Consider the following 26,274-nt stretch of genomic DNA (forward strand, 5'->3'; position numbering starts at 1 on the left):
AGGAGGTTTATGGATCACAGTGGTGCCTAAAAATGAGACTTAAGTGCCCAAGTATCTTCATGGATCCAACCCAAACTGCCTCAGTGTCTAGTCAGCTTTCAAAACAGCCACAGAGGGTATATCTAGGCAACTTTGTGGTCCTGTTAACTCAAATTGTAAATGCTAGTCTAGACATTCCACAAATGTGTTCCAGGATACACACATTTTTGGTTCACTGTGAATTGGGTCCTAGAAAATCAATTAACTCAAGTTAAAGCAGGACCACACACTCTAGTCTAGACAACCCTGGAGAGACTCTAAGATATATAGGCCCTGTTGTTGAGAAAACCCCATCAGACTGAATCTAAGGATAAAGATCAATAGTGATCCAGTCACATTTCCCTGAGTGGGGCATATGTCGACAGAAAGTCCTGAATGTATTTTCCTTGAATAAGACCATTCCTCTAGAAATGGGAGTTGAAAGTGGTATAATAGTATACTATAATAGTATACATTAGTATAAAGGATGTTTTCTCTGAAGGATTCCTGGATTGATTTTAGAGGATTTAGCTGTAGAAATTCTATGCCCATCTAACTAAAAAGAAAAGACCCATGTTTTTAAAATAAACACAAGTGAATTTGGTGCTCAACTTTAGGTGCCTTAAAGGATCATGATTTTCAGAGGACAAGCACTCAGCACTTTCTCAAAATCAGGTTCTTTTTAAGGTGTCTCAGGTTTGGCACCCAAACAGTGAGGCGCCCAAAATCACTATTCATTTTCTTAAAATCTAGTCCGAACTATTTGCAGTGACACAAAAAGGTATTGTCTGAGAAAGCAAGTATTATAAGACACTGTGAAAACAAAAATTAGGAAGAGTCACTGGTCCTACTGTAGAATTTTCTGTTAAATATTGTGGCCCAAATATGCTGTCAGTTCCATTAGTACAACCACATTGAGTGCAGTGAAGTTGCATTGGGATAAAGGAAGGGAAAACTTTATTTTATATTAATGCAGCTACTATGAAAACCTCAAGAGGTAGTTGCTGTTGAATTTATGTTAATCTTCCATCCAGACACTACATGCTATCAGTGACTGCTGTATATTCAAGATCTCCTGAGATATACATTTATACATGAGGTTCAAGATCAAACAAGCTTGCTCTATTTTCAATTGATGATATTTGTCACCACATCCGGACTACAGTATCAAAAGTTGATAACGGACACTGTCAAATAGTTATGTATTTAGTAATCTCCACAATAACTAGGATTTGAAAACTAAAATGTTATTTGATATTTGAGAGGAAGGAATGTTCACTGGCTAGGACACTATCCTCAGATTTGGGAGACCCAGGTTCATTTCTCGGCTCTGCCACTGACTCCCAGTGTGACTTGAGGTGAGTCACTTAGGGAGCAGTCCATGAAGATACTTAAGTGCCTAAGTCCCATTTTTAGGTACCACTGCAATCCATAACTCCTGCTCGGCTGCCGCCTAACCCCATAACTTTTTGCATCTGGGCAAATGCACTGCTGCCTCTCAATAGGCATCCAGACACCTATCTCCCACCTAAGCCATAGAGCAATACACAAAGCAAGGGAAGATAGGTGTTCAGCTGCCTAAATTGTGTGTGGGGAACCAATCCAATATGTGCCCCTCAGATGAGTTCAAACAAAACATCTGGGGGTGGGGTGGGAGACAGGTTTTGTAAAGGGAAATCATACTTCATCACTCTATTAGAATTCGTTGAGGGGGTCAACAAGCATGTGGACAAGACTCATCTCGCTGATATAGTGTACTTGAACTTTCAGAAAGCCTTTGACAAGGTCCCACACCAAAGGCTGTTAAGCAAAATAAGCATCATGGGATAAGAGGGAAGGTCCTCTCAGGGATCAGTAACTGATTAAAAAATAGGAAACAAATGGTAGGAATAAATTATCAGTTTTCACAATAGAAAGTGGTAAACAGTAGGGTCTCCAAAGGATCTGTACTGGGATACATCAATAAGTGGTCTAGGAAAGCAGGTAAACAATGAGGTGGCAAAGTTTGCAGATGATACAAAATTATTCAAAATAGTTAAATCCAGAGCTGACTGTGAAGAGTTTCAAAGGGATCTCTCAACACAGGGTAACTGCGCAACAAAATAACAGATGAAGTTCAGTTTTGATAAATGCAAAGTAATGCACACTGGAAAACATAATCCCAACTATACATACAAAATGATGGGATCTAAACTAGCTGTTACTGCTCAAGAAAGACATCTTGGAGTCATTTTGAATAGTTCTTTCAAAACATCTGCTCAATGTGCAATGGCAGTAAAAAAAAAAACCAAACTAACAAAATGTTTGAAACCATTAGAAAGGATAGATCAGAAGACAGAAAATATCATAATATCACTGTATAGATCCATGGTACGCCTTTGAATACTGTGTGCATTCTGGTTGCTCCATCTCAAAAAAAATATGTTAGAACTGGAAAAAGTACAGAGAAGGACAACAAAATGATTTGGGAATATAGAACAGCTTCCATAGGAGGAGAGATTAAAAAGACGGGGGCTGTTCATCTTAGAAAAGAGACGACAGAAGGAGACTGTGATAGAGGTCTATAAAGTCATGAATGGTGTGGAGAAAATGAATAAGGAATTGTTATTTTCTCCTTCACATAATACACTAATCAGGCGTCATCCAATGAAATTAATAGGAATTAGGTTTAAAATAAACATAAGTACTTTTCATGCAACGTACTGTCACCCTATGGAACTCGTTGCCATGGGATGTTGTGAAGGCCAAAAGTATAACTGGGTTCATAAAAAAATTAGATATGTTCATGGAGGATATGCCCATCAATGGCTATTAGCCAGGGTGGTCAGGTATGTGACCACGTGTCCATAAATTTCTAACTGTCAGAAGCACAGGGGATGGATCAATTGATAATTACCCTGTTCTGTTCATTCCCTTTGACACATCTGGCTCTGGCCATTGTCAGAAGACAGGATACTGGCCTACATGGACCATTGGTCTGACCCAGCATGGCCATTCTCATGTTCTTAATTAAATATTAATTAGCCAATGGACAAGTCAGAATGACTGTCACCTAGTGGTTAGGGCACTTAGCTGAGAGGTGGCATATCCCTGTTCAAATCTCTTCCTTCACTCTTGTAATGGGGGTCTCCCACACGCTGAATGAGTGCCCCATCCACTAGGCTAAAGGTGATAAGTGAGGTTCTCCTTGCCTTCTTGCAGCTGTTCTGTTTCAGGCCTTACATGCCTATCTTCCTTCAGTTCTTGCATCACTAACAGAACTAGGTGCCTCCTTGCAGCCTGGACCTAGATGCCTATCTTCCTGAGAGAGGAAGAACTGGTACTGCCCTACCCTCATTAGCATCTCCATTGGATAGCTTAGGCAGTTCTCCCGCCTAGTATGCTGGCTTTTGTGGATTGCATGCTAAAGCACCTATCTGTCCCCATTCGTTGTTTAGGGAGCCCCTGCACCTATCTCAGGCTTTGTGGATCTCTGTGTTGGTCTTGTGATTATCTAGGTACCTAAAAGTTAGGTACTGCAATGCTCAGCATGTCAACACCTATGTCCCTTCGTGGATCTGGACTTTTGTGTGTCTGGGCCAAATTTGCAAAGATATTTTGGTGCCTAATTCCCACTGAAATCAATTTAAACCCTGTTAAAATCTGGGGCTTTGTTCCTCAATTCCTCATTTGTAAAATGGGGCAAATATCACTTCCCTACCTCAACAGGGTGTTGTGAGGATAAATACATTAAAGACTTTGAGGTTATATAAGTGGAAAGATATTGGTCACAGCCTAGTGGAACAGTTGAAGACTCTGAGGGCATTGAGCAAACATGCAAAAAATTGCATATAAATAATAGAAACCTCCAAAATTAGTTTTATTTCAGTGCCCAGGAAGATGTAGAGCAATACAGCACTATTAACAAAGCTCTGATTTCAAATACACTATTATGAATACAACCCTCAGAAATGGGGGAAGTTAGTAGAAATGATGAATTACTCCACTGCAGAATGGGGCTTAATGGGGATTCAGGCACACATGTGGGCCCAGCTTCAACAAAGTACTTAAATATGTGTGTAACGTAAAGCTTGTGGGTAGCACTTGACTGCTTAAAGTGACACACATGTAAATACCTTGTTGAATTATAGTCAAATAACACGGAGGGGGTGAAATCCTAGCCCCATTGAAATCAGTGGCAGAGTTTGAAAATGGGGCTTAATGTAGGCAAGAGAACAAGGTAAATGAAGAACGCAATAAACAAAATTAACTAAACTTTGAAACAATTCACCTGCACTGCAGTCTTTGTTAGAAGTGCAGCAGAAACTCATGCAGATGCGGACATTTATTCCAACCATTTGCAAGATAAAAATTAAATGCCAATAAAATGTGAACACCTTTGTCTTCCTCAATAAAGGAAATGAATGATGTTAGCACAAAAGCCACAATAGAAGACACCATTCATCAAGGCAAAGCACTAGAAAAATTCATTGTAGGGAACAATCATGCGCTGGCAGGGGGATGAACTAGATGACAATGGGTTTTTTTTCCCCCATCTCTAATTTCTATGATAATTTTTTCTTAATTGCTATAACATTATACAAAGGATCTTGAGTACATTTATAACAGAAAGAGATAGACATTACACAACCAGAAGTGCATCAGGTTGTATGTAACATTTTTCTGACCATCTCATTAAATATACAGGGCTTGTAGGCATTTGATAAGACCAGATATTTGAACCAGGAAGCACTTTGGATTTATTCACAAAATAGCTATATAAATACATTTTAATGATATTTGTTTCAAAGTTCCCACAGACTTCAGTGAAAGGCAAATTAACGGCAGAGAGTTTGGATGACACACCTGTGTCAGATAACAATATGTTCCAGAGGTGACTCCAGTCCATAGACACCACAAAAGATTTCTCTTTCTCCATAAAGACTAATTTTGTGTGGTGACTTTTCTAGGATGTCAAGCAAATCCACACATACTTGCTAAATTGTTGTTTATGTGGCATATAAACTCCTCCAAAAATGCAGTCTGAGATTAAAGGTTTTTCAATGTGTGGGCAACATGGGTTTTGCTAAAAAATGTAACCAAATACATTGGAGACACCAGAGGGGACTAATCAACTATCTGGAAGGGAAAGGAAATATCCAGAATACTATTAGTTTTGTGAGGACTGAGACATGACAATTTCCATGGACGTTTATCCTCAGGTTATACTCAGGGATGTGAATAGTATGCGTACTCCTAATGTCACACTGGTCACTTCACATCTCCAGCATCAATTGGTGTCTGTAAGGCCACCTGTTAAGAAGCATGCTGGTGTGTTTGCTGTGGAGTGTTTTGATGCTATTTGGCATCTTGTGTCAAGATGTGATGAGCTTGCAATGTTTTGCTGTATTGTTTCTCAGGGATGGTGATAAGAAAGTCTTGTTCCTTTTTAAGCTTGAGTTTCTCATTGGTGATGTTGGGGTCCATTCTAAGATGAACCAATGTTAGGGCTTGGTAGGTGTTTATTGAGAGGACAGGGTTGGAAGGCTGCAAGCCCAGGATTGGTCAGGTAAGGCTCAATTCACAAACCGATTTAGGCACTGCAATGCTCAGTATTGCAGTACCTAACTTTTAGGCCTCATGCAACCCAGTGGAGTCCTCAAACCTTGAGTAGGATGCCTAGGCTCCACATACAAAGCATGGAAAGAGGTAGGCCTGTGAGACTGGGGTCCATAAAAGTCAGCAAGTTGAGTAGGGAGCTGCCTAAGTTAGCCTATAGTAGATACCAAGGAGAAGGGTTCATCTTAAGCCTCACCCTTCTCATAGAGTCAGGTATCTAAGCTGTTTCTTGCATAAAAAGGCACATACCTAAATGGCAATGGGAAGAAAGGCCTTCCTTATAACCATTAGCCTGGTGATCTCCTGGGAGATCCTGGCTTACTTTCCCCCACCCGGTCTGATGTGGAGGAGAGATTTGAACATGGGTTTCCCATCTGTCCAGTGAGTGCCCTAAGCACTGTGCTGTAGAATCATTTTCACATTCTTTTTGGCCCAATGGATATGTAAGTTATTTAAGTATTCCATACACACTGGAACAGCCACAACATGAGATATTGAGAAAGCCCCACATCAGATGATCCCATAGTGCAATGGTTAAGGTGTTAAACTGAGTTAGCTGTGCTCTGAACATGCCCACTAGATTGAATCCCACAGGCAAGACAGCTGGACAACACCTACTTTGAGGATCTTGCTGGGTCTTAGGTGTAAGATAGGCACTGGAAGGGGTCAGGATTGAGGCATCAGGGCAAAGGCCCAGCTGCCAAAACATAGACATATAGAGAATTTTAGGAACCTCCAGGATTAGGTAGCAGCTGAGGCAGGGAGTTTGTGAATGCTGTAGTAGAAAGTGTGAGCTTGAGACACAAGGCCTAGTATAACAGGCCAGGTATGAGGCCTGAGGCCTGAACCAAAGAGGCAGTGAAGCCCTGTTTTGGTTAGCAGAAGTCATGCTGTGAACCTGTTTACAAGTTCACAGGAACTTGGCAGAAAATGCATCAGCATTCCTAGGGAGCAGAAAAACAGTATTGTAAAAAGCAATAGTAGTCCTAACTCCCCCAATACATGATGATTGCAGAAATACAACCCTGGGAGACTGTACAAATGCTCCCCAAACAGAAATACAATATAGGTAGGCAGAACAGGCTCTCTCCAAGATACAGTAGTGTACAAACACAATCAGGTGGGACAGTACAGAAACATCCCGACCTTAAGATAGAAGAGACAGGATGATGGAGGAAAATGGTGTGCTAGATTGGAAGGCAAGGTATGGAACAATCGCCGACGTCAGAGATACAATGTGAAACTTGTTTGTATCAGGATATAAGAGAGGAGTCCCAGCAGAAGCATCTTTCTCCAGCCTACGGGATAATGGAAAGTCCACCGTTAACTGAGCTGGTCCATTGTGACGAGCATACATGCCCTAATATACCTATAGATCCTATGGGACACTAGCACCGTGCTTTGCTTGCAATAAACCTGGCCGAGTGCCTTCGCTGCTTATCCGAGTCTGTGATAATTTATAGGTAGTGCTAATGAGGTCTTTGGAGTCAGCTAGCTGCAGAAGCTGACACGGCATCCAGAGCGAAACTCACATCCAGAGGGGAAGTCACACCAGCACGCATGGCCTAACTGACTGACAACAAATGCCAGTGCTGATTAGATGTTGGATTTAGTTACCTAAAGTGGTAGTCAGGCACCTACATTCTTTTGTAAATCTAGCCCATATAGCCACTATTAATCATTGACATATAATATTTGTCTTGAATTTTTGCAAATTAAATATGCCTTTAGTTAATCAATAGATTCCCAATTAGGGACATACCTTCAAAGACCCAATAATAAGGTAGATCAAACCATGTGTAGTGGAACACAGAAAGATTATAGGCCAAATTTGGGTTCGAGTTACACTGGTGTAAATGTGAAGTATAGCCATGGGCTTCAAAGGCATTACTGAAGAATTAATTAAAAATGTGTTCTATTTCACTTACTTCATGTATATGTTCCAACTTTCTTTACAGGGTAAATGTAAAACTATACAGAGCACTCTTTGCTGTGGCTCTGAGCAGTAATTTTCAACCCCACAAAAGATTCTCCTTGTCTTTTTTATTCTTTCTTTATGAATTTGGAGCTTGGCTTTGAACGCAGTTGGTGATACACAGGACTAAATCCTCATCTGTAGTGCAAGGGGAAGGTGGCTCTAGTCTTAAACCGCCCTTCTGCTTCCCTGATCCTGTGGATCATTGGGCTGGGAAATCCTTGGCTTCTTTTTCACAGCCAGTCTGAACCTCCTTTCCACTGCTCCTATTCCAGAGACACAAAGGGGATTTAACCATGCTTGAAGACCTGGCCCAAAGTCATTAACCCAGGGGAGATCCTTACCACTTTTCATAGGCTATGACAATACTAGAGATCTTACAGCGGCGCAGCTGCACTGTTGTAAGCTCTCCAGAGGAGCCGCTCTAAGCTGATGGGAGAGATCTCTCCCGCCGACACAGCGGTGGTCACACTGACGCTTAAATCGGCATAAGTGATGTCGTTCAGGGAGTGGCTTATTCACACCCCTGAGCAAAATAACATGTCAACTTAAGCTGTAGTGTAGCCATAGCCTCAGCTCGATTCCTGTTACTACAGCTCCTTAATATTCATTTCTGTGTCATGGTGAGGCTTGCCTCTTCTTTCCTTAGCCTCTGTTTCTTTGGCCTATTTTTATTCCCCTTCCTCCCTTTTGTCTGTTCCTTTCTCTCTCTGATCATATCTGTTTTATTTGGCTAAATACAACCTCCTTTCCTCTCTAGCTGCTTCTTTACTTCACGTTTTTGTGGTGCGATTTCCTTCTATTATTACAATTTCTGCAACCACATTTTAGCCTCTGTGAGTGATTTTCCAAGCATTTTTTTTAATGATTCCCCCTTTCAGCCCCCCTTTGGTCTCTTTCCTCTCCTTCCAACAACTTTTTTCCAGACTTTTTGCCTTTTACTTTGTTCCTGTTGTTCCTCTTTATATCCATCAAGCAAACAAACAGTTCATTGGGTTCACTGGATCAAACACTCATTAATCTGTAGCCCACCTTCTGCTCACTGGCCCAGTAGGAGTTTGTTCAAGAGAGGGTACGTCTGCCTTGTGGCTTTTTACACAACTTCAAGTAACTGGGCACGAGGCTCCTCTGTGTGCTCTGCCTTGTGTGTCAGTGTGTGTCACCTCAGACCAGACCCTCAGACAAACCACCAGGAACAAAGTTTAAGTCTGTAAAGAAACAGAACAGGATTACAGTCCAGCAGCCTCCTCTCTGCTTACTTGCCTCGTGTTCTCTGCTTCAGTCAGTGCTGAAACTTCCTGCTATAAGGGCACAGGGGATTTGCTGGCAGGAACCTCAGAGCAATCCCAACATGCTGCAGTTTATAGCCCACAACTTGTAGTTCCCACTGCTGCTGTTGAAGCACATTGGATGTTGGGCTACAACTTGTTCTGTCTGAAGACCATTGTGACCTACAACAACATCCTTCTCCAGTTTTATTCTTGATTACTTGGGTTAGTCTCCCCTGCCACTCCAGTTTGTTTCCACAGACAGAGGCATCATTTTTACTCCTTTTCTGCCCTTGTACTTTGCTCTGGCTCCACCAAGCCATTTGCCCTCCTGTCCCTGCCTCCTCTCCCCCTCCCCACACATGTATTGATGTATAGGCCACAAAAAGAAGAAAGCTGTGAAAGTCCCAAATTTGCTCTTCCACGTTTCAGTCATGCAAGTCAGTCACAACAGCTGGAGGAAGCAGAGCAGATACCAGTGCAATTTAGCTAAGCTGTCTCATTATGCATTTTAATTTGTTATTTTGATCATCATGGCAGAGCAGCTGCAGCTGAATATGTGTGACACACTTTGGGCATTTTATTTGGTAAGTGTGAAATTACATAACTGCCAAAGGAGAGGAAAACGTTGCTAGCTTATGCAGATACTGTAAAACTGTTTATATCAAACTCAAGAAAAAATTGACCTAATCAACTGATACACACTTCTGCTAGCACTACTTTGTGTGGAAACGTGTTTCCCTGACAAGCATGACAAACAGTCTTATCATTTTTTTTTAATGCTGCTCTGTGATAGTCGAGACAGAGCTATTGTTATATTTTCAGTCTAGCGTTATTTATACTCTGTGGCACTGAGTGCTCCATTCTGTGCTGGTATTCTCCCAACTACTACAGGAAAATCATGTCAAAATTAAATCAAATTAAATTATATAATATTTCTTACCTTGCTTTTAGTTACATTAAAAAAAAAAAAAAAAACATTTCCAGGTTATTTGGTCTCAGCTGGAATGAAATGCACAGACCTCACTAGTGAAAAAGGTCTGCTTCTTTCAACAGGTTTTTATATGGGGGCAGGGTTGCTTTTGTTGGTTTGGAGATCTGGCTTATGTTCCTGGCTGTGCCATGAATTTCCAATGTGGCCTTTGGCAAGTCACTTAACATCTCTATGAATTTCCAGTGTGGCCTTTGGCAAGTCACTTAACATCTCTATGTCTTTGTCACTCTCCTGCCCCTGTACAATGAAGACAAATGGCCAAGATTTTAAAAAATAAGAACCGAAAATCAGGCTTTTATATCCATATTTAGGCATCTGAATAAATTACTTGATTTTCAAAAGTGCTGAGCACTCAGCAGCTCTCATTGGCCCATGTTTCTACCTCACAGGAGCATTGTGTAGCTTATTTCTTTAATATCTGTAAACCATTTTGAGTTCTTGCATGGTAGATGGAGTAAAAAATCTTGAAAACATGGCAGGAGTATTACATAAATGTTCTAAAACCAGTAGGCAAAGAAAAAGAACCTTCCTTCCCCCTTTTTTTAAAAATCTCATGGTTTTGTAGCCATCCTGGTGATTTTTTACAGCCTGCCTCATGCTTTTTAAATGCTTGCTTGGAGTTGGCTATACTGGGTGTTGGGGAAATACATCATCTAATCCAAAATATTCCAGATAAAAAAGTTGATATTTCAGCTACACAGAGATGTGTTCATGATGAAAACAGGTATGTTTAAAAAAATAAATAAATAAAGGATTCGTTATTTAAACGGTAAAGCTAAAAAAACCCAAAACTTTCTTTCTTTGCAGTCCTCTGTCTGTGATATTTACCCATCTTTCATCTTTACTTAGAATATAAGCTTTTTGGAGCAAGGATAGACTACTCTTCTGTGTATTTGCACAGTGTCTCACACAATGTGACCCTGAACCATGACTGGGGCCCCAGGCGCTCTTGCAGTACAAGTCATAAATAATTATAGTAAGCTGACCCCTGTCCAAACAAGAGTTCAAAGACCAACAGTCTCCAACAGAGGATCAGAAACTGGATTTCAACTGGAGACACTGAGTCAAAGGTGCATTATCCTCCAAGCTGGTGTACACAGTTGGAGTTGAGTGAATAACTGATTTTTAAAAATTGTGAATCCACTTCAGGCAGTGGGAGGATTGGAACGCTGGTCTCCCACATACCCTAATGACATCCTCTGCTCCCTCCCCCCTAGTTTTGGGCCAAACTATTTAGCCAATTTGTGTCAAATTCACAAATCATTTTGGGTCAACCAAAACTACATTTTTCAGGCAAACAAACTGTTCATCCAAAAAGTTTCGCTCAGCTCTATACACAGCTCAAACATACCACACTTCATGAAAACATCTGCAAATAGCAAACTTTGGACCCTTTTCACAGCTTAAGGAATATTTGCATATCAGCCAGAAGTATTTGATGAAATGACAAACCTGGAGCAACTTCCCCCCAAAAAGATGTTGAATAAATAGCCGCGTATAGCATGTGCACTATTCAAGACAACAGCAAACTTTGTATCCATAATTTCACAGTTGGATTTTGATTTACAGGGATTTTCATGAGGCATTATTAAAAAAAATTCTGCCTTAGTCAACAAAAAAAATGTGTCTTTTATAATGGTGGTGGTCATTGTAATTTGCCTCTTTTAAGGCCTAGTATTGGTGACAGCTGAAGAGCAAAACATTTTAAAAAGACAAAGTCTTTTCTAAGTAAGACCTTTTAAAGCTACTGCTTCATTTAATTAGAGATAACAATTTCTGCTCTGTGTATTCACATTGCTCCCTCCATTTATTCATGGTCAGGTTCTTGTGTAAAAACATTTTACTCATCTGACAAAATTCAAAAAAATAAAAATCTTCTGTAGGCAAATATTATTTCAGGAAATGTGCTTACTAAACTAGTGAAGTTCCTCTGGTGCTGTGTCTACACTTGGAGCTGAGCATGTGATTCCCAGTTCAAGTAGGATTGAGTTTGTAGCCTGGGTTTCATGAAACAATAGCTGTACCTCTAAAGATTTAGTGTCATTTCAGTTGTGAGTAGTAACTGGGGCATAACTGATCCACCCCAGTTGCAGCCCCAGAAAGTAACTTATTTACCACAACCCTGACCCTTTCTGGCTTTTAGGGGGAATGTAAATTACTGCAGCCCATAAAACGGTGCATCTTACTTCCCGCCTCTCATCTGGCCAGCTATACCTTCAGGAGAAGACGGGAGCAGTCACCAGTCCTCTCTCTCCCTTTCATCTACTGGCTCTTAGGAGAAGTATCCAGAAAGAAGACGCTGCATCCTGCACCAGACTTGCATTCTGATATCACCGGAGGCCAAGAAAGGGCGCTGTCTGCTTCACTGATTAAGACAGTGGCATGATCTAGCCCTCAGTTTCAGTTTGTTTGGATGCTTATCTGAATGACTGGGAATGCTTAGGCTTTCAAAATTCTGATTCTGTATAGCAGTCCACATAGGAATTCTGCTCTGACTGTGTGGAGTCCCATAAACCCAGATATGGTCCCATGACAGCAGATAAATATCTACACACAGCCCCTTGCTTGGAACAAGTTCACATGAGATTTCCAACATTTCCTTCTTGTTGTCTATTGCTAGAACATCCTTTGTCATGGTATTTTGGTTCTTCTCCTACTGGTCCTAGCCAGAACTTCCTCCCCACCCATCCCATAATTTTAGAAATTGCTTATGGATCATATTGCTATCTCTTTATATTTATTCAAGAATTTAGCAACAAAAATGTTCGTGTTGCTAAATTCATGAAGAACTGCATATATATAATAGATATATAACAATATGACCCATAAGCAAATGTTTCTAAAATTATAGCAGAAAACAAACAAAAAGCACAACCCACAACAAAGGCGACCTCTGATTGCTACTAGGCTCTGTGTAGAAATAGATTAGAGAATGGAATGAGTCAGAATGGGAGAGCTCACAATGAATATCATGAACTTTCTGAACACAAAGTAAATGAAATATCTTTGAGCAATTCAAATCAATACACTATATGTATATAATTTGGCATCTAAATAGTCAAGGGCAGTCAGATAAACTCCCTCATTTACACAAAGGGGTGGTGCAATGTGTTGAATTTCTCCTTCTATAGTAAGAAGTTCAAACATCTCAAATCCAGTAACAGAAAACAGCAGCAAATTTACAAAGCTGCCCACACAGAAATGACTCAGAATACTATAAAACAAAGTACAAAATCAAGGCTGAATTTTTACCTCAGGCTATTTGCTGCCATCAGATCAACTTATCTGGATTGACTGAGCGGTCAGTGAAGACCCGCTCAGTCGATCCAGTAATCGACGTATTAAGACCACCTCCTCAAGTGGCGTAACGCTGCATTGACGGGAACATGGTTCCCGTCGACACAGTGCATTGAAGACGGAGCGTAGAACAGAAGCACAGAAGTTGACGGGAGTTACGCAAGTTTTTTGCATAGTTTGAGTAACTCCAATCGACTGCCGCCGGTTCTCCGAGGTAAGTGTAGACAAGCCCTCAGTTATACAAATATAGCTTCTTTTCACTTCAATGCCTGTGTGTCTGAGAACTAGGACAAAAATCACATACACATGTATACACATACACAATGAAAGATATATTTGAGCTGAGAAGCTCTTATTTCAAAAGTGTATATTCTGTTATTACTACCTAGCCTTCAGAGTTAAGATGGTCTCACATGAGTGTGAGAACAAAGGTATGGTGGTGGAATGCTGGAATGGAAAAGCAGTTTGTTGTAGTGATAAGCAATTTGAGTAGATTTGAACATTGCGATGCTTGGGTGGTAAAGAATGTGAATTGAGGTTGGTCTGAATGTTAATGTTTTTACTGGTGATTTCCCTGTGTTTAGTGATCATGTTCGTAGGAAATTCACTTGAACAACTTTATCTCTAAGGTATGGCTATACTGCAACTGGGAGCATGCCTTTCAGCCAGGGTAGACAGACATGCACTAAGTCTGCTTGGGTTAGTGCGCTAAAAACAGCAGCTTCGGCTAGCTACCTGACCCAGCTATAGACCCAGGGGCAGGGGGTGGGTGGACTTGCATTGTTTGTGCTATAAACTTCTATTTTTAGTGGGCTAGTCTGAGTAGAATTAACTCGTGCCTGTTTATCTAGGCTGGGAGGCACTCTCCCAGCTGCTGTGTAGTCATACCCTAAGCTAAAGAAGTTCTTCTGTGTGCATTTAATTGGGCTTCTTTTAAGTGTGTGTAGGGGAGTAGTGTTAAGCTGAGATGAATATGGGGAGTTGTTGGGAAGCTGATCGTGTTGTGTGAGTGAAAGCCTAGTGGTGGTTGCAGGAAGAGCGGGTGCTACCTGAGGCTATCCTGCTTTTTCCTCTCTGAAATCCTTGTGATGCTCCGTAGTCTCTGGGCCCAATTCTTGACCAACTCCAGAGCAAGATCACCAGTTGTGACAGTGACTCCCACTCCCATACTGTCTCAGCTGCAAGTGACCACTTAGTCTGTTCCCCCAGGGCCTACGGGGCTCTTCCGAATTGATCCTGTGATACAAGAACAGGATCCATCATTGGCACAGCAAACAGCCTCTTCGTTCTCTCCTGATGACTCTTTCTTGCTAATAATCTTCCTCTCCATCAGTGCTTATTTCCATGCAGCAATCCTCCTGAGCCACAGAAGTTCCTTTGATTTGTCATGGCTGACTGGAATACAGTGCTGCCTTTCTGCTGGTCATCCACTCCCTGCGTTTTCAGCAAAGGCATGATTGTGTTAACAGCATACCTCAGGAAGAGGGGAATTCATATCTTCCTATGGCTGCACAATTGGTTATTGAGGGACAAGTCCACAGAGGACTCTAATGTTCATTTCACACTGCACCTACTTGATTGTCTAAGTCAACACGAGGATGAGGAATGATGTTGGGAAGCGGTCCCTTAAGAGTTGGGAGCTTTTTCAGCCAAATGGAAGTGATTCTTGATAAGGTTGTTACTCCAGGGAGTTCAACCAATGCTGGCTTGTATTCAGGGCAACTTGGAGTACCTGTTACACTTTCACTCTTCTGGTCTTGCACTTATTTCATTAAGAGTCCACCTGATGGTTGTTTTGGCATTTCATCCACCTATCCATGGGAAATCAGGATTTCAAACTCCATGGCAGTGAGGTTCTTGAAAGGAATCACTTGTCTTCACCCACCACTTAAAAAGCCCATTCCTTTGTGGGACCTTTTAGCAGCCCTTATGGAACTTCTGTTCAAGCCTTGGGCACCTTCTTCTTTCTCCCTTCTGTGCCAGAAAACTGCCTTCCTTGTGGCAATAACATCTGCAAGGAGTGTGTGTGAGTTGCAGGCTATGATGGCAGAACTTCCTTATTTGCTATGTTTTAGAGACAAACCCTAAGTTTTTACCTAAGGGGGTTTCCCAGTTTCACTTGAAACAAGTTATGTATCTACCCGTGTTCTTCCCTAAGCTGCATTCAATCTCAGAGGAGCCACCTCTTCACCCACTGGGTCTCAAGTGAGATCTAGCTTCCTTTCTGGTTAGAACTAAACCTTTCCATTTCTCACCTCATCTGTTTGTTTCATATGTGGGTCAGATGAAGGCTGAAGCGGTCTCTTGACAGACAATCTCCAGATAGATAACTTTCTATATCATGACAGCATACTAAGTAGCCCAGGCTACACCACTTCAATGGATATGAGATCCTTCCACAAGAGTTCAAGAGATGTCAACAGCATTTCTGAATGATGTTTGTATATTAGACGTTTGCAGGGCTGCCCTTTGATTCTCAGGCATACTTTTGCAAACCACTAGGCCATTATGGCTGTCTCCAGATCAGATGCAAAGTTTTGGAAGACAATCCAGATCTCTCTTTAAATAGACTCCAAGCCCCACCTCCTGCGCGTGCTGCTTGCAAGTTGCCCACATGGAATACATCTACTCGAAAAAGAAACAAATGTTGTCTCCTTGTAACTGTGGTTCTTTCAGATGTGATGCAGATGAGTATTCCTGCCCTCTGTTCCCTCTGCATCAGAGTCTGTACCCTTGTCATTCGGTGAGGCACTGCCCTTATACAGCCAGGGAAGGGGGCTATGGGTGCAGGGTGTGAGTGCCGGCCCTACGGATCCTGCGAGGCAATGTTCTCTAGCTGTGGAGCATGGTGCACAAGCACACGCACATGGAATACATGTCTGTATCACATTTTGAGGAACAACAGTTACAGGTAAGTAGTCGTTTTTTTGCTGGAGCCAGAGGACCTGGAACTCTCCAGAGGTTACTCCGAGGAGACAGGGCTGTAAGCACCTGGGGGCAGGGACCATCTTTGTGTTCTGTGTTTGCACAGCACATTAGCACAATGCAACCCTGCTCCATGACTAGAGTTCCTAGATGCTGCTGCAATATAAAATAATTAGTCTTACTTAATAATAGCACAGATCCTGTAAATCCGTGCCAGGAGGGATCTGGCATGCCTAGCTGTCAGGGAATCCTGGTGCTACAGCCATGGCCTTATTCTTCATTCTAGCTGCTGATTCCACAGAGAAAAGGGTATATATAGTAATCCCTATATCAAATGAGACATTACTATCCAGATGGTTTGCAGAACAAAGAGATTGTTAATTACTGGGAGATTAATTTGACCCTTGTGGCTAGCCCTCTGCCAAAATGAGATTTTATACCAGCTGAGAGAGGCAGGGAGAGTACTCTTCCTTTTAATATCCAGCCTTATACAATTTATCAACTTTACAGATTACAAGTCTGACAGCTCTTTATGTCTACCAGCCTATTATATTGGCTGTTCCACAGACACCGAATCTGACTGATATGTTTTACTTTTTTTTATAAAGATCTGGAAATCAGTAGTTAGACTCTGCACTGCCGTCCTTCCAGCAATACATTGATGTTCCAGACTCACCTCAGAATGCAATGAAATGAAATGAAATGTCGTGACACAATAACAGACTTTGCTCAGCTCAGTGTTTGCCCAAACTGATACAGTGAGAAACTATGAAGTTGTTAAATTAAAATTATTATTAAGTGTTTAGAAAAGTAAGACTAGCCAAAGCCTGAAAATTCAAATGTAATATAGTGTCTCACATTCAATCCTTTACTTACACAATTGCAAGACAGTGGTTATAAGCTGTGGATAGGGTATCAATTTGAACACTGAATGCCCTTAATTTTGTTTGTGTTACAAATAGGATGTTATTTATTTAGTTTCCATGTCTCTTCTTTTTTGTTAACACATATATTTACTTGAGTTACCCTAAATAAAGACTTTTCTTATTCAGGACAATCTACTTAACATTGTATGGCTAAATCTTTGGATTGGCATTGGGCTGTAGTGCCCAAAAATGATGGAACTGACTACAAATTTCTTTCAATGTCATTCTGCACAAATGCTCCATCAAAGACAGATGTGTAATCAGACAGCATGACCTCCTCAAATTCCGCACATGAGTATTTTTACCGGAATTTCTTTTTCTTGTTGCTGATTTGATAGCTATGTAAATTTTCATCTTCTTGATCTGTATTATGCAGCTGTATCCTTAAATAAAATGATTTGTAATACTATGGAACAGATCCTCAGCTAGGGCAAATCAGCATAACTCTGTTGTGTGGTCCTAAACAACCTACAAATCTCATATATCACTGATCAATAGAATTCTTAGCTTTTCTCTTGTGCCTCCCCCAATCCAGTTAAACACTTAAAATTGCCTGAAGCAACACTCAGCACAGAACCATCTACCTTTCCCAATATACTTAAATAAGTACCACAGTAAAAAGGGGCATATCCCTGCTCAGATCAATGGTCTGTGCAAAGACACATCTAAAAGTAGAGTGATTTAAATCTGAGAATGCCGCAAATACTTTACAAGGCAAATCCACCAGTGTGCCTTTCAGAATAATGTGGGAAACATAAAGGTGGTTGCATCCATTTTGGCAACTAACTTGACAGCTCTGTCTGTCAACTGTGTCGATCTCTGCTGTGGGAGTCAGGGAGTTCTCTGAAGATTTTGAAGGTGCTGTTACTTATTGTCTGCAGAAGCAGTTCAGTCTCAGGCTTGAAACATCCTCTCCCTTTGCTGCATTCTAAGCAACATTCAGAGGTTTCACCCACCTGATCCTGATTATTGAGTGTAAGTGCCGTCTAAGTGAACTGGAATCTTCCAGCCTCTGTCAGATGAATAAGTTCCTAAAGGTAATGTATCTTGTATTGTGGAGAATGATATATGATAGGAGAAACTGGAAAAAATCTTAAAGTTACTTACTTTCTTTTAAATCCAAGCTGTAGATTATAACTTAATTCTGTGTCTCTCTTTGCACTGGTATAGTCTGCAAGACTAGTCATCCTTAAAAGCCAAGTGTAATGTAGTTAGCACATACAGAGTGATACACCAATTGTCTCTCCCCTCATCCTCCTTCCCAATGATTTCCTTTGGTGGGCTTAATGAGCACAACATTATGTAGCACTGCGTATGAATCATGACAACTAGTTACTGGATTAACAAAGCTTTCTTTGACCTCAGTGAAGCTCTTTTTACTGAGATTAATTTTACCTTCAAATGTGGAAAATACCACACACACACAAAAATATCTCCCTGACTGGTATTTAGAGGGTAAGCTATTTAGAATATTGTTTTTGTAATGCAATATTGTGAAATAAAAGCTAGCAGTGTTTATGTATTTTTGATATCTGTATATAACAGATAGAATGGGTGGGCACTCAGATACATGGGTGTATCATAAGAACCTGAATGGGGTAGATACCCCCACCAATTTTCCAGTAAGAGCAGGAGAGAGTTGTGACTCTCTGAGATGCAATTTGTTCTCTGATCTTTTCCTGAGGCAGTGCAGCTATGTGTTGCTATTTCTGGGCAGAATGAAAAGTTACAGTTTGGATCAGTAGAGAGACAAGGTGGGTGAGGTAACATCTTTTGTTGGATCAACTTCTGTTGGTGAAAGAGACCAGTTTTAGGCTTACACAGAGCTCTTCTTCAGGTTTTCTTCAGGACCTGAAAAAGAGCTCTGTGTAAGCTCGAAAGCTGGTCTCTCAAATACTTTGGGGCCAACATGGCTACAACACTATTGCAATATATATATTGTATTGTTATATATATATATAACAGTAACTGGCTCTGTGCTATTTGAGCAAAGTATTAGCCATGTCTTGCTAGACTTCTTTCCTCTTGAACATTCTGGGGTTCCCTAATACATCTGCGCCTAAACTACGTCTGCTTTTTGTAAAACAAAAAAACAAATTAGTCTGTACTTTAAGAAAAAAAATTAATTTGTAATACATCAGTGCATGTCACTCACTCCCTGTACAAAGCAAAATGAGATGTTTAGCAACGTATTTGGAATTAAAGACATATTTTATTCTCATTTACCTAGGCAGTGGGTCACCTAAAGATGACACTGCTACATTTCCTAAACAATTGCAATTCAGTTTCATCTGTGTTCATCAGTGTTGCTGTGTTGAATGTTCTGATGTTCTTTCCGCCTGTTCCTTTTTTCCTCTTCTACCTGTCGATGAGCTTTTTTTAAAGTGTTGAGATCCCTCCAACAGAGCCTTCCTCTATTTTGGATAGTCCTGAGTGAGGGTCTCCCAAGTATTCATGTCAATGTTGCACCTCTTCATGTTCGCCTTAAAGGTGTCTTTGAAACGCTTTCTTTGCCCTCCGTGACTTCGCTGACCTTTTTTCAGCTGTGAGAAAAGGATTCTCTTGAGGAAGTGGAAATCAGGCATGTGAATAACATGACCTATCCAGCGAAGTTGGCTTTGGATTACCTGTGTAATTATTAGTAGTGCAATTGCAGGCCTTGAGTCCTCAATCAGAAAGTGGGGGACTTATTGCGCAGGTAACTTTACAACCATCTAATGGAAATACATTCCCTGCCTCAAACAGCTTGCAATCTATGTATGTGTGACGAAGTGGAGATAGTCTTAATGTTTTCTCTGAATACTGTGCATGTGCCTCAATTTCCCCTATGTGTTGTTCATGTATTTCAATGATGGGACCAGGGAGGTGATCATTGTAGAGACCACTAGAGGGCATGTGGGCCTTCCTCTAGTTATACAGACACAGACAATGGCCAGGACCCCTCAGCCTTGGGCCAACTGGCTGCCACAGGTTGCAACAGGTGGAACCAAGGAGAGGTGGACACCTTGCCCAGGAAAGAGACAAAGGCCTTGGAAGGAGACAGGGGCTGGGGCTGCTGTCAGGAAGAGTCAGTCACCTGTGGGGGATCTCACAGAGCAGAGCCCTAGAATGGGGCTCTGGAGCTTTCCAGGTGGTCGTTGCTGTAACTTTCTGATTTATCTGCTAACAAAGTCTTTCTACGCTGTGCTCCTGAGGACTAATAAACCCTTCTGACTTCCATACTGGCTGTGAATCACTTCTGACTGCAAGGTGGGGTGCATGGCCCCTTTGGGGAGAGTGTCACTGCAGTGAGCTCATAGTCAAACAGGGGTGCTAAACGTTCTGAGGCCAGACTCAGGAGGCGGCTGCACTGGTGTGAGGGGCACTGAGAGGAGACCTACTCCACTAGAGTCCTGTCTGGCTTCACCCCGAGTGGTTCTGGAGCACTATCTCTGTGGGACAATATGTGATCAGAGACAACAGATAGCTACAACAAACAGATGGAGGGGCCCAAGGTAACCATGAGATGATTATAATTAGCATAATAAACAGTAATCATGGAACATCAGCTGCCTAGCTATGCTCAAGTGTTTTGTAGACCTCATGGCAGAAGTTCATTGTAAAGAGAGATCTGAAGGTAATGCAATGATTTTGTGGCTATTTATGGGGTGCTCCTGTTCAGAAGTGCTGGCGGGAGAATAAGCATAAATTTAGCATGATTTAGCATGATTTAGGCTGTCTGTGATTTATATTAATGAAGAATACAAAGGGGTAGTAATTGCTCCAAATAGGTGTGGAACATTGCAAGAAACGGATTTTTTGTGTGTGCTATTTCTGTATTTTGTGGTTTCTGTACACTGATTCTGTACATATAAAAGTTGAGATAAATGACTAATTGTATGTGGTTTGATTTTGATTTTCACAAGGCCTAGGGTTTTGTTTTGTTTTGTTTTTTGTACTCTTATCCTCAGCTGTTGTTTCTGTAACTTGCAGGTAATTCTATTTGGAAAGCTTTTTTCTTCACTCCAAACTTTAATCCAGAAGGCTCCAACGGCTGCTATAATTACCATGTGTGCTTTTGCTATGGAAGTTTTGTCACACACCATAACCCACCACTACTCTTCGATCTCTCCAGAGATCCTGGAGAGAAGACTCCACTGACACCAGAGACTGAGCATCATTTCTATGAAATCCTTGATGTCATTCAACAAGCAGTAAACAACCACACAAAATCATTGCATATAGTCTCCAACCAATTATCATGGGGGAATATCCTTTGGAAGCCATGGCTTCAGTTATGTTGCTCATCCTTCTTCCTGTCTTGTTACTGTGACCATGAGTCAGAAGAAAACTAAGCTTGCCTAAGGCATTACACCACTGAAACACAAACGTGTGCTTTTTGGATAAACATATCTGCAATTTTACTTAAAAAATTGGAAAAAGCAGTATTGGTAGGTAGTTTTTCTTGAACGACTACAGTACCTAACCTTTACTATCCCACTGGGGCTCCTAGGACTCTGTCATAGGTATATGGTATCTGCTGGAATCCCAAGTTCTACTATATAGGGTAAGCCATCTCTTAAAGATGCCATTGCCAAACAATTTGGGGGAGGGAAAACCAATTCTGGACCCTCCATTCCAGAGGAAAGAATATGTTCTGGAGCAGCGCAATCCTTTCTTCCCTTGACATAGTCCTTTCTCATGCAATAATTGTATGAAGCAGGGATCAAGCTGTAGTCACTTTACAGATAGTACTATTTCCCAAGACCTCTACTCCAGCTGCATTCAAAAGTTTTGGAGATATGTAACTACAGCCTCACACATCTTTCCTGCCCCCATTGGTAAATATCATCTACTGTTACAAGAGTATTGCAGCAAAGGAAAAATACAAAAAAGATGCAACCGTGATGAGGATGACATAATTACCTAGATAGATGGATAAACAGACTCAGAAACAGACAGACAAAGAAAGGAATCATAGCAACATTCATGACAGGCAATTAATGCTGCCATAAAACAGTAAATAAATGACTAACTCTACAATACAACTTATGGATAACTACACAGTAACAGTTGCCTACATTTAACTGAACTACCAGATGACATCCCTTGCATACACCAGTTTCTGGGAGGGCAGATGGGCCTACTGAGCTGCTGACACAGGGAAGCAGAAAAAGGAGTGCGTAATGTGAAGCCTTTTACAGCCACTAATTATGTGGAGAGGTCCAACTTGGATCTATCTTACTCCCCCAACAAAGCCCATAACAACAATAAATTCCTTTAGGCATCCTAAAACAGGGCCCAAACACTGAATGGCAAGTAGTGCCAGGTCCCAATGTTGGAATTCAAAACACAGGCCAGGCCATGCCAGTAGGGTCTCTGTCTCAGTGGCTACTGTGCAAACCAGCTGTTTCACTGATGGCAGAAAACTGCATTTTGTTGTAAAAGTTGTGCTTCAAATGGCTGCAATTATTTGCAAACCCCCAACTGCTGTTTTCTGAGAAGTCTAAACAAAGTAGATTTTGAATGCTCAAATTTTTCCGGGGCTGAATGTAACTCTCTATATATTCTTAGTAAGGCCTGGGAAAATCTGCAGCACTTCTGGGCTAATCTCAGTATCAGTGTTTACTCTGTATCTTATTCACTCATATTTTCTTTCCATTCTGCAGCAAGGCAAATTATTAATTAATTAATTATTATTATTATTATTATTATTTATTATTATTAGGCAGATCTTACAAGCAGGAATACATATCAGCCATATAAACTAAAATGATGTGATGCTTAATAATATAAAGAGACTTGCACTTTGTCATGGAAACCTAGTGAATTCCTGCCCATCCAATAACATAATGCATTAGGGGATGTATGTGAGAATTAGCATGTCCCTAACACAATATGTTATTAACTGATATCAACACTCAAAAACTGCATTTAGCTAATATTAAAGTTGTGACACAGTTTTTTGGAGCTGCCTGTCATGATAATGTATATTTTGATTTAGAGTTTAGCCCTCTGCCTATTATATCATAGTGTTTTATTTGCCTTTTTATGATACATAATCAAGCTCAAGGTTTCACAGTTTTATCCATAACATACATACATTTTGCCTGGGAAGTATGATGTCATATTTCCCATATTCCCTATTTTGGGTGCTTCATTGCAAATTTATCATTGTGCAGTTTTTCTAAATGTTATGCCATGCATGCCATCTGTAGGTTGACAATAACGTAGCAAGATCTTGTGTATTGTAACAAGTCAGGTCAAATAATTCGCTGATAACTAATGTGGGCTATTTATATTATAGCTATAAAGCCATGAGATGGCCATTCAGCTTGGTTTCCTGTCTGCTTTATTTAATCACAGCAAATACACAATAAATTTAGTAACAAAGAAATCTGTTTATGCTTGTTCTACTGTCATCTTTGTGAACTTTTCAAGCATGAATTTATGCAACATTATATGGCCTGATACATTTCTTACTACCCAGTGATGTATTCAGCTGAGCTGTTTACATTGTTGAACCCCTTTTTGTCCCCACAATTCCTTAGCTGTGACCTCAGTAAGGTTCTCAGTGGATACTCTTAATAATTTCCATATCTTCTTCCTTTCCTCTGGCCGTTGCCAAATTGATGTCTTTTTTCCTGCATGATGTTGGTGGTTCTTTGTTCAATGCAGATATCAGTATGTGTTCTCTGATTCAGACAACAAGGGAGGGAATGCCTCCACCCGCCTCTCTGAGCTTTTTCCCCAAATGAATTAGGCCTGTTTTGGAATCATCCAAGTCTTTTCTGATCTCCATGCCTAAGAGCTTTACACACACATTCAAATTCTTCCTAGACCGTTCCTTTCCAATATCTATTCCAACCACCACACTAAAAAGAAATCTTTTTGAATAGATGCAGTTTTCTGAGCTCTTCTCTAATGCTCTACTTAATATTTAAGGTCTAACAAGAATGCTTGAGTTAACTGTATATTATAAAATCAAAGCTGTTTAAAAAAAACATGGACAGTTGAAATTATTTCTTGTTTGTGTCACATTTCCTATTTACAAAACTATGATTTAACACGGCATTTAATATTTTGACACTGCAAATAAAATCTGCTATCTAATTTTATAATTGTTACTTCAATAAAGGTTTGATTAAGTATAACACTCTATTTTTCAGCAGTTATATTGGATGCTATTTTGTTTAATGCTTAATAAAATAATCCCCCCCCCACATTAGAAATGTATTGTACCTTTCAGTGCTGTAGCATCTATTTTGGATATGACGTGTCAGATCCTGGTAATTAAAACTGTCTTCTTTGTATGCAGACTAAAAAGCGAAGCACAATGTACCATTTCATATAGTAGCATCATCTGCACTAATAAGACAAAAATTGTTTTTCGCAATGGTTTGATGGTGGCCCATGAATCAATCTCACTATTTATTCATGAGAAATATGTGAGGAAAGCTTGCTCCTGCACTGCGCAGAGACTGTCACTTCCACCTCTATAGTTTAACTATCCTAGCAGTACAAATGTTTTACCATGGTACAGAGTAGCAGTCTAGGTCAATTTGAATTTATGCTTGGCTTCAGAGGAACGATGGTCTACTGGTTAGTGCACTATCTAACTGTCCCTGGACTTCAAATTTGTGAGTAGTACCATTACTTAAAGTTTAGTATGCATGGGATCAGGGTCTAAAAGAGAGATAACAGATGGCTAAAAAAGAGAGACATTGGGAGACTTCAGAGAAAGGTATTAATTAGATTTTTTAAGTACATTTAATCTTACTCTCTTCTTTTTATGGGCAAGGGGGAGCCAGTGAAGGGATTTGAATAATAGTTCCAAAGTTGAACATAATAGCAGAGCGAAAGAGAAATTAAGAGGTAAAATGCACATTGATGGGATTATACAGATAATTTATAATATACTATAATTAATTAATTAATTATTAATTATGATTGAAAGTGCACAGACATATTGGATCTCTGCACTATTAAACAAAGGTGGCAGTTTGAATATGGATCTTTTTGGCCCTGCAACAGTTTCAGTGTCCCTTCTAGCACATGCATTTACACTGAAAATTAACACCCTGCATTTCGGAATAAAGTAACATTAATTATCTAAAGAATAGGATTTGCAGTGAAAATTTGGTTTTGTGTTCAGAATTTTGATATTTTATTACTTCCATATTAACTAAATGTAAGGCAATTAGACATTTTCCTTGGAAAGACTAGGCCTAATGGATGCTTTTAAAGCCATATTGGGGATGATACAATTAAATCAAATGCCTTATTTTGATGCAGAGGAGGCATGGAAAATATGATATAATCCCCCACATTGATAAAATTGAATGAGCAAGGTCATGTGTCTAGTCTAAAAGAGTTTTAAGGTTGACGAGGAGTGAGATGGTCTCTGGGGTAACTAGGAAACAAACCCTATAGGATTGGAGTCACACAAAGACTTAAGCCTTATCTGCCATCTTAGGCACCTAAATCCCAGAATCAGGCCCCTCTGGGTTTCACAAAAACCCTACTCAGCTGCCACTGAACACTATAGGCACCACAACTCACTCAGCGCCTAAGTTTTTTCAGTAAAAGTTCCATAGGTGCTTAGGTTTCTTCCTCTGGGTATCCGCATTGCAGCCTCACTCTAGGCGTTCAGATGCCTAAACCCCAGAGCAAAGCAGGAGACAGGGAAGAGAGGCATTTCTCTGCTTAACTCACTTGTGGGGCCCAATCTGATAAGCGTGCTTGCAGCTCACCTATCTGATTGGTCCCCCATATGTGAGCTCACACAAAATGACCTGCAGGGAGGGGGAAGAAGAGATAGCATGTCAATCCCTCATAACTTTTAGCTCAGTTAGGGCACTCACCTGGGAAGTGGAAGATGCCTAGTTTAAGTCCCTCCATCTGAAAGAGAGAACGGATTTGAATAGGCATCTGCCATGCCACCTCTAGTGTGAGTACCTTAAAGACTGGACTGTAGAATAATCTGATGAGGGGGAACCCCTGAGTTTCTTCTGCTGAAGCTGTCTCCCCTCCTTCCACCCCATTGCACCTTCCTGCAAAAACATCATAGATGCCTAACATCGAGAGGGATTGTAACTGAGACACCCAAGCAGAAGGAGGTGCCTCCCTGCAGCCCAGATGTAGGTGCTGAACTCTCTGAGAGGATGGGGTTTGGGAAACACCCCTTGCCTTGCATCTCCCATTGGCTAGCTTATATAGGGAGCTTCCTAGCATGCTGGCTTTTGTGATTCCCATTCTGAGGTGTTTGTCTCTCCCTATTCATTGTATAGGAAG

General features: G+C 40.7%; 1 protein-coding gene across 1 annotated transcript in view; it reads left to right on the forward strand.

Moving 5' to 3' along the window:
• STS (steroid sulfatase) overlaps positions 1-24,184 on the forward strand; it is a 158,484-nt gene extending 134,300 nt beyond the window's left edge. The window contains exon 12 of the mRNA XM_067561000.1: positions 20,974-24,184. Within this exon, the coding sequence (XP_067417101.1) occupies positions 20,974-21,335 (362 nt within the window). The 3' untranslated portion in view covers positions 21,336-24,184. The remainder of the gene's footprint in view (positions 1-20,973) is intronic.
• Positions 24,185-26,274: the final 2,090 nt, after the last annotated feature.

Source organism: Emydura macquarii, unplaced genomic scaffold (assembly GCF_026122565.2).
Source record: "Emydura macquarii macquarii isolate MOO-44397 ecotype Brisbane River unplaced genomic scaffold, CSIRO-AGI_Emac_v2 contig_2362, whole genome shotgun sequence".
NCBI lineage: Eukaryota > Metazoa > Chordata > Testudines > Chelidae > Emydura > Emydura macquarii.